Source organism: Rosa chinensis, chromosome 7, assembly GCF_002994745.2.
Source record: "Rosa chinensis cultivar Old Blush chromosome 7, RchiOBHm-V2, whole genome shotgun sequence".
In the NCBI taxonomy this organism is placed as follows: Eukaryota; Viridiplantae; Streptophyta; class Magnoliopsida; order Rosales; family Rosaceae; genus Rosa; species Rosa chinensis.
In genome coordinates, this window is record NC_037094.1 from 59,423,039 (window position 1) to 59,432,824 (window position 9,786).

General features: G+C 37.0%; 1 protein-coding gene and 1 pseudogene across 1 annotated transcript; both read left to right on the forward strand.

Annotated features, from left to right (window-relative positions):
- Positions 1–3,453: 3,453 nt before the first annotated feature.
- Positions 3,454–5,436, forward strand: LOC112178290 (disease resistance protein RUN1-like). The gene is made up of 3 exons (XM_024316451.2): positions 3,454–4,401; positions 4,559–4,834; positions 4,954–5,436. The coding sequence occupies exons 1-3, from the start codon at positions 3,454–3,456 to the stop codon at positions 5,434–5,436; spliced, it is 1,707 nt and encodes a 568-aa protein (XP_024172219.2).
- Positions 5,437–5,792: 356 nt separating this feature from the next.
- On the forward strand, positions 5,793–8,317 carry LOC112178291 (annotated as a pseudogene).
- The last annotated feature ends 1,469 nt before the right edge of the window (positions 8,318–9,786 follow it).

A 9,786-nucleotide genomic window follows, 5' to 3' on the forward strand; every position in this document is an offset into this window, starting at 1 on the left:
GCCTCTAAATAATATATTTCGAACTCGTCGACAATATATAGCTTGAACCACTAACATTGGCTCAATTTCTCCAAAACATGCCTTGTCAGGCCAAAATGCTCATTTTGGGTTCAAACAAGTCTCACGTCAACATTTTAACAGCGAAAATTGACGGAATAGTGACGAATTGGATCAATTTGATGAAATTGGAGAGTGCAAGGACTTTTCTGATTAAATTAGAAGTGCAGGGATTGAACTGATGAACCCTTAAAAGTACAAGTTAGTAAGTACAATTTAATCCTAATTTTTTTATTTATTAATCAACTCCTTGCACGTCTTTAAACATTTATTGCCATTGCATATCCAAATCCTACTATGATGAATGTGGTACACTGAGGTGGCAAATAGAAATAGGTTGTGGTGTCAGAGGCGAAAGGTTTTGCAGTAGCACTATGGCAGATTTACAACTATAGTTTTTTTTTTTTTTTAAGAAATGAGAAAGGGGATAAGGCGCATATGAGAGAAACTCTCTCTCACCTTCTACCCCAGCCACAATGGCTAGATTTCAAGTTCCCAATATTTTCTTCCCAAATCTATCTTCTTCCTTTCCCTCTCATTCTCTCTTATTGTTTCTTCACTCCTCGATTTCCTTTCATCTTCATTTCCAATTTGATTTCTTCCCAACCAGGTTTTCTTAGCTTAGCGGTTTTCTTTCACCTGTCTCTGTTTCCTGTTAATTCAAATTGCAATGGCGGCAATTAATGATATGGAAGCCTGTATAATGGTGGCTTTGGCTATCTTGGGTGATTCGGCTTCAATGTGGAAAAGGACGAGGGGACTGATGTGTTGCTTCTTGCATGGTTGCTCATTGGATCCGATGGTTCTTGACCCAAAACGTTTCATGTTACCCATTTCCAATATCTGGCCCATTTCTCATAAGGTGGCGATAAGGAAATGTCCTAATATAAGGTTTCATTGTCAATTCATTGATTCAATTGATAAGCAGAAGGTTCTAGTCAAGGATCCATGGTTCTACAAGTCGGTGATGGTGGTGTTAGGTGACTATGATGGTATCGACGATATTCAGGTGGTCCCACTCAACCGACTACCGGTTTGGGTAGAGGTTCGGGCCATGTAGTCAGCCATCATGTAGACTCGTTAGGCTCAATGCATCAAAACCTCATTGAGCATTTTTCTTCATGTAGATAGCAGTGGTCAGACTATGAGTAGGTGATGCGAGTACTGGTGGTGATAGACCTTAACTAACCATTGCGACGCCACGATAGGTACCAATTTTTGCCCTCCGACTCTAAGAATATGGATTTTGTATTCTTGCATGGATGTAGTTTGTGTGGGGTATGTGGGCGGCTTGGGTAATGTGTCGCTGGCTGTTAAAGTCTTTCTTCGCCGGCGATAGCGACTGGTTCAATCAGTTGATCCACTAAGCGAGGCAGTAGGTTCCGGCATCATCGGGCCTTCGCCTCACCACTTGTAGTCATATTGTTGGGGTCCCTCCACAGACCCCAATATTGTCTCACATGTACCTATGGATGGAAATCCACCACTACACCTACCAGCACTGGCTATCTTGGCAGCCACTATTAGGCAGTTTCGGCTGGCGAAGCCTATAGCCTTCTCAGTGCCTTTTGCCCAAGTCTTTTGTAATCGTCCAGTCTCACACCTCTTGATTTACCCTCAGAAAAGTCTAGGGATTGCATATTAAGGAATTTAGGTTGTGTAAACAAAGTTTCTCCCAAATTTGGATTCCAATACCAAGTAATTGAACAAATCAAATACAAAATTAGAGATTAATATTCAGTTTGGTCATTGTATCATATCAGAATGAAAGGTTTTCTTATTGAATGGATCAAAACTAATCTGTATCTGATAGGTTAACGAGTTTAGACTCGATTTCAAGAACTACATGATCATCCCTTCAAAACTCCATAACATCAACAATAAGAATAACCAACAAAAGCATTCCATGAATCTAAAGAAGAAAACATCGATTAATTGTGTCTTATGCTTGTCTAAGGTTTTACTAAAATTCTTTGGAGAAAAAGCTGTAAATGGCATGGGCATACTTAGCCTTTTTTTTCTTTCTTATTTTCTTTTTGTAGAAATGGACCTTTTTTCTTATCGAAATGTAATAACTTTATCATAGCTAATGCATGCATATAAGAATGTGTGGGATCTAAGATTAATGATCATCGAGATAATGTACAAATGGTAGCTACTAAAGAAAAATCATTTAGGGCTATATTGATGCTATACCACATTTCATTATGAATGTCGACAAAGTATACTATTGGCCAAATTGGAAAGAGGCAATTCCAATGAAATTGAATATTTGAAACATGATGAAATACTTGGACCTTTAACCTTACATGGTACAAAAGGGTATTTATCAAAAGTGAAGATAAATCACTATGACACAATGTCTATTTATGGAGACATGAGATTATGAATGTATTTCCTTATATGAATGACAATTTTCTATAAGTACAGTGTTACATATAGCTGTTATATTGATGAGAGATTTATGGCACGTTGTCATCGTATATTGTGAAGATCTTAAAGACACATTGCTAAAAGCAAAATCTCAAAAGCAAAGTGTCATTATAAGCGTATTACTTATCAAATCCTCAAGGGATTCAAATACATGAGTGATTCAAATGCAAGTCCATGAAAGGTTGAAAGAGCTTGAAACTCACTCATGGAATCAAATAGTCTAAAGCTAGCTCATATGTACTCATTTCGTTCTAGTCAACGAGATCTAAATTGTTTTAATGAGTACTATGACGAGACTACTATTGAATTGGAATTATGATTATAATGTTGCAACATATTGTAGCTTTAGCAAAGTTATGAATTATTTAGAGCTCTTGAAGAGCTTATATGAGACATATCAATACACAAAGATATTGATGTGTATGGCTAGGTATGCCATGATGATTTTTCAATATTTTAAACTATACAAAGTTAAATGTGTCAATTTCTTATAGATTAATTTCAGTTTACCCCCCTGAGTTTGGGGGTGTCTCGACTCTCAATTTTGAATTTTTACCCCCCAAACTTTTCAATTTCAATCAGTCATGTCCAATTTCTCAGATTTCGTCCAAATTGGACGTTAATTCTGACGATCTCACCCACTTTGAAGCCTTTTAAAGACACATATAATTTTTTTTTTTTTTTTTATATATATACTTTACTTCCTATCTTTTCAGTTTGGTCCTTCTTTTCTCTTTTAAACTTTAGTCAATGTGGTGATTTCTTTATACTTCTTAGTTCTGCTTCTGAATCTAATTGACAGGCATGAAGCAGAGTTTATCAAAATCATTGTTGACGAGATAGGCAGACAGCTGACCAGTGACCACCCCATACTTCAATTTAGCTGTGCACCCAGTTGGAATAGATTCTCGCGTTGAAGATATTAGTGAGTCTATAGGTGTTGGATCAGATGATGATGTTCGCATGGTTGGAATTTGGGGTATGGGTGGAATCGGCAAAACAACAGTTGCCAAAGCCATCTATAACAAATTTTATCGTAGTTTTGAAGGTACAAGTTTTCTTGCAAATGTTAGGGAAACTGCGAAGGACTCAAATGGTAAGATTGCTCTGCAAGAAAGACTTCTTTCTGATGTCTTAAAACCAATCAAGATAGAGGTAGGTGATGTTTCCAGAGGGATCAATGTGATAAAAGAACTACTTGGAAGCAAAAAGGTACTTGTCATCGTTGACGATGTAGATCGTGAGGACCAATTGCATGCATTCGCTATAAGGCCTGATTCCGTTGGTCCGGGAAGTAGAATAATTATAACAACAAGAGATCGACATGTGCTAGAACAATTGAAAGTGGATACAATACGTCTGACTCGAGAAATGAATGAAGAAGAAGCTCTTGAGCTCTTCAGTCGGCATGCCTTTGAAAATATTTCTCCTAATGAAAACTATATCGAACTCTCGAGAAGAGTGGTTTCTTACTGCGGAGGTTTACCACTGGCTCTTGAAGTTTTAGGGTCTTTCCTCTTTGGAAGGAGCATACGAGATTGGAATAGCACGCTGAAGAAATTGGAAAAAATTCCTGATTTCAAAATTCAGTCAAGGCTCAGAATAAGCTTCGATGCAATTGATGAGAGCCAGAGGAACATATTCCTCCATATATGTTGTTACTTCATCGGAATGGACAAGAACCATGTCATAAATATACTTGAGGGCTGTGGTTTTTCTCCAGAAATAGAAATCAGTGTCCTGCTCCAACGTTGCCTTGTAACTGTCAGTGAAAAAAACAAGCTAATGATGCATGATTTGCTTCGAGACATGGGCAGAGAAGTTGTTCGTGAAGAATCCCCTGACCGCCCTGAAAGACGTAGTAGATTGTGGCGTCAGGAAGATGTAATAGAAGTTTTGACAGATAAATCTGTAAGTGCTCCCAGCCCAATCAAAACAAGCATAGTCATTTCATTGTGGTAGTAAGAAAGTTAAAATGCATTCATGACTCTGCCGCACGCCTGTGGATAAATCATCTTCTCACATGCCAATAATCCTTTTTTATTAATTTAGTGCCTTCTGTTAACAGGGAACTGAAGAGACTGAAGGACTCGCTCTAAATTTGCAAAAATCTGACAACCAGAGTGTGAGTACAGAAGCATTTAGAAACATGAGGAGACTGAAATTGCTCCAACTCAACCATGTACAACTCACAGGAGACTGCGACAAGCTTCCCAAAAAGTTAAGATGGCTCTGCTTGCGAGGATTCTGTGTGTTCACTCCAGATAAGTTTCTGGATGCAAGTTACCTGGTTTCTATGGACCTGCGGGACAGCCTTCCCGCACGAGTTTGGGAGCATTTCAGGGTATATTAAGAAACTTTCAAACATCTTCCTCTGGTTTAATACGTTACATCACGCTCTCCTTTTCTTCTTTGTGGATTTTTGATTTTTTCCCTTGTTCTTCTTTTGGTGTTGTCTAACAGCTGCTTGGGAGATTGGAGATACTTAATCTCAGTCATTCACCTTACCTAACACAATCCCCAGACTTTTCACAACTCCCAAGTCTACAGTATTTGATCCTTAAATACTGTGAGAACTTGCTAAAGATTGACAAGTCCATTGGACTTGTTTCTCAACTTGTCTTGCTAAATCTTAAAGGCTGCACTGCGCTCAAGGACCTTCCGGAGGATTTTTATATGTTGCGTTCTGTTAGGACTCTTGTTCTTTCTGGCTGTTCGAGATTTGAGAAATTGAGCAAGCATATAGGAAAAATGAGGAGGTTGACAGCTCTTGTTATAAGTGGCACAGCCATAAGTGAAGTACCATCCTCGATAGATGAATTGCAATACCTGGACTTTTCATCTCGACAAGGCCTGAGTGGACTAAAGCGATCTACCCAGGATGAGACATCAGGACCTAGCGAGGATGAGACAGCACGACCTAGGCAGCGTTTGAGGAGCTTGTAAGCTTCTTAAATTTCAAGGAATGGACAAGCTGGTGTTTGGTAAAGTTGAAAACACGTGCTTTTCTATTAAGTCGAGGCTTTTTGTAGAGCCATAAGCAGAGCTGCGGAAGCCAATGAAGAGTAACTGATGGGAAGCGGCTTATCCAGTTATCCTACTGTAGTGGATGAAACTGTAAAAATGCCAGCTCAGCCTCTCTTTGAAAAATTACACTCTCATCCATTTCTCTTTGTAAATATAGTAGAAATCTTCATCCTTTTTTCTGTGGGGTGTTTTTTTGAGGTACTTTGTGTATCTTCTATTTACATCGACTTTGAGGTGAACATTTGTTAAAGTATTCGATTCCCTGTACAATTTAGATGAGTCTGGCCGAGTCTCCAGTACACTCTTCTAGCAGTGATGACTTTGCCGGGTTGCTTGAGAGAGAACTAAAGTCCAGTTCTTCAGAGTCATCACCAGAGGAAGAAGATGAAGATGATAAAGAAGCTGATGGTGATGGTGATGGCAGTGATGTTGAAAGTGAGAGCAGGTGTGGAGATTTTCTTTGTTTTGTGTTTAATGCAGTAGCAGTTTCTATTAGATACTACAATTTGTGTAAAACTATAAGTCACAGTTCTATTTGAAGCGATATAGATATGATTTGTGACTTGCATTGCAGGATAAAAAGGCGTAAGGGAGATAATTTGGAAAGCGTAGAGGAAACTAATGGGTCAACTTCACAAGGACTTCCAGAACAAAAGTCAGGATATTGATATCTTTTGGATTCTGTTGTGGTTTGTTTTATAACCCCAAACAGTGGAAGAAGACTTCTTGATACTGTACAGAGTGTTCTGAACTGTCTCAGATGACGCATGCATGAGACCAACTTACTTAGTAAGTGAGATTTTGTTCAAAGACTTACTACAGTGCTCCTGTTCTCTCATTTTTGTTATGTTTATCTACCTATTGGTCTATTTTCCTGTCTATTAAAAATCGGTGAAAGCTGAAAAGTTAAGTGCAGTTATTGTGGGCTGTATATATATATATAGATGTATAACAGATGTTCAAATATGAATCAAGTTTATTGGTCGTCTGTCTAAAGACTTGATCAACTGCTTTGCTGTTGGCCTTGTTTGTTTTGATGAAAAACGTTGTTTGGTAGATTTTTGAAATTTGCACTTTAGAACATTTTTTTTCCCACTATGCTTCAGTTATGATGATGAAAAAGTTTTATGGTATTTCATAACAATGCCAGAAAAAAAACTAAGGAAACGCTCATTTTCGGGCAAAAGTGTTCCGGAGGAAACGTCTTTCCTGTTTAAGAAAATATAATAGTTTTTTCAATCGGGAAACTTTTCCACTAGTAATTTTTTTTTCTCTTTAAGAGACAAGCAGATTATTTGGGAATAGTGAATGTACCATGTATTCAGGTATTAGTGAGCGTTTCAACCCCCACAGAAATGAGTGTGTTTGCTTGTGTGTGTGTTCGTGTGTGTGGCTGAGAAAGCTAGAGAGTACATGTCTTAAACCATCAAGTTTTGATTGCTTTGGACACAGGATATTATAACTAATAAACATCCAAGTTTTAAATTGCTTTGAACACAGGATATTATTTCAAATATGATTTTTTCTCCACCTCAAAGAATATAGTTACTCTTTCCTATTTTTGAGCTTTTCTTGCAATTATGTGCAGAAGCATCGGCAACGGAGGATACGTGTGCACATCCTCGGTCATTTGGAGATATGTGTTTTCGTTGTGGCCAGAGGTGATTGAGCAGTCTGGTGTGACATTTGGGTACATACAGAAGGTGCTGCCCTGGATGACTATTTGAAATGTTTGAATGCTTTGGTTTACTGGAAGTATACATGCATATGGTTTTCCATAATCTAGTTTGTACAGCACTATTCTTTCACATTAGCTGTCACCTGTAATTCATGATTTACTGAAGCCCTCATGCAAAAAATAAACTTACTGTTTGGAAACAATCATAACCATTGCATGCATTCATTATTTGTCCCAGTCAGGTCTGAGTTGTTAAGTTGTTATTCATTTACTAATCGCCTGATGCAATTATAAATTTACTATAGAAAGATACCTATCCAGCATGTATCCATTTCCATATATTGTAGCTTTATTTTGCATTATTAGATATTGGATGTGATACAGTGTGAAACATTTTCTTGTGCAGGGATTGAGACTTAATAATGATGAAATCGACCGGTTACGCAACACAGACATTAAGAAATCGCTAAATAATAAGAAACTTTATTTGGTACTGGATCTTGATCATACACTGCTAAATTCCACCCAGCTGAATCATATGACGGCAGAAGAAGAATATTTGATGAGCCCACCAGATTCACTGCCAGGTATTTTATGTTGTCTTTTGAAGTCTTTCTTCTTGTGTAGCATCTTTAGTGCTTCATTTTTAAACATTTCTTGGTTGCTTAGGTGCATGCTTGTATATTTACCCTAAGGATTATTGACTTGAATCTTTTGATTTTGCTTGCAATACGATACTTTCAGATGGGTTGAAAGGCAGCTTTTTCAGACTGGACTTTATGCGTATGATGACCAAGTGAAGGCCCTTCATTAGGACATTTTTGAAGTAAGCCAGTGAAATGTTTGAAATGTACGCGTACACTATGGGTGATCGAGCTTATGCATTGGAAATGGCCAAGTTGCTTGATCCCAAAAAAGAGTACTTTGGTGATAGGGTGATATCACGTGATGATGGTACCCAAAAACATCAAAAGGGTCTAGATATTGTGGTTGGGCAAGAAAGTGCTGTTCTGATACTGGATGATACAGAAAATGTAAATTTTTACTTGTTAGTACTGGAAATTTTAAAGTGCATTCATATCCATTTTAATATTGTCATATGACTTGTATATTGCATTTAAATTGTTGAGGTTCATTCTAAAGCAACCATGAAGTGGAAAATGAATTTAGAGAAATCAACTGCTCGATTGAGAGATTGTAATGTTTTATGGTAATTGTAAAACATTCAGCTAATTTGATTCTCGTTTCGAATTAGATCAATTAGATCAAATTTAGTTACTCTTATAAACTTATATTTATATATCATACACTCCAAACCTATCAATTCAAAGAAAATGGAAAAATAGACCGTTGGATGACATTATTACAATAAATTATGAATGTGGTAAAAAATTTAGCCAATTTCACCATATTTTCGAATCCGATCGAATTGGTCAACCGTCGTCACTTGTATGTTTTCTTGGTTGACCGATGGCATGACGACCGCGAAACGTGCTTATTTTTTCACAGCACGTCTATAAATATTTCATCGATGGATGTGCGTGGACATAAGATAAAAATTTCAATTTTAATTACAAAGATGTTGACCTATATTAATTTGCCTCCTAAAGTTGTATGACTCGTATATTGCAATTAAATTGTTGATGTTCATTCTAAAGCAACCATGAAGTGGAAAATGAATTTAGAGAAATCAACCGCTCAATTGAGAGATTGTAATGTTTTATGGTGATTGTAAAACATTCAGCTAATTTGATTCTCGTTTCGAATTCGATCAACTAGGTCAAATTTAGTTACTCTTATAAACCTATATCTATATATCATACACTCCAAATAGCAACCCCTATCAATTCAAAGAAAATGGAAAAATGGACCGTTTGATGAAATTATTACAATAAATTATGAGTGTGGTAAAAAATTTAGCCAATTTCACCATATTTTCGAATTTCAGTCTGTTCTGCCATGTCTCATACTCTGATGGATGAGAACGCTCAAACGGTGACTAATCACCACGCCATTCAAATCTCAGTAAGTTCATCAATCATGGTTCTTCTGGTACATTTTGTTTTTGAGATTTCTATTTTAATTTCTTTTTGCCGATTAATTAGGTTTTCATTGTGTGCTTTTGATTTGGGAATATCAACAATAGATCGTTTCATTTTGTGGGTTTGATTTTTCATCTTATAAATAGGTGAGTGGCTTCTTTTTTTTTTTTTTTTTTTTGAAACGATGAGTGGCTTCTTTCATGTAACAGAGTTTTTCAATTTCCAGCAAATTTTGTAACTTTTTCTAGTGTTCAAGTGTACATTTGATTAGAATTTTAGATTTGGGAATTCTGTGAATTTATTCTGCGAAATTTGTTGCACCGAGAGGAAATTGATTCCAGGCTGATCCAATACAAATCATTTTCTTCTTGTTATTCTTCGAGTGAGGAGTGAGCGAAAGGGAGCAAGGGTGATAGGAAGTTATAGGTGTGAGGGATTGGGAAGAATGCATACCAAGTTTTTCCCAAAACCCCCCTGTTTAATTAGTTACTTCCATGATTATTTTCAATTGAACTGTTGTTTGTTGATCAGCCTAGTAGGAGGAAGCCC

Coding starts and splice junctions, on each gene's coding strand:
- LOC112178290 (XM_024316451.2), top strand. CDS start 3,454: ATGGTTGGAATTTGGGGTATGGGTGGAATCGGCAAAACAACAGTTGCC. Junction 4,402..4,558: donor AAGTTTTGACAGATAAATCT/GTAAGTGCTCCC, acceptor TTCTGTTAACAG/GGAACTGAAGAGACTGAAGG. Junction 4,835..4,953: donor GAGTTTGGGAGCATTTCAGG/GTATATTAAGAA, acceptor GTTGTCTAACAG/CTGCTTGGGAGATTGGAGAT.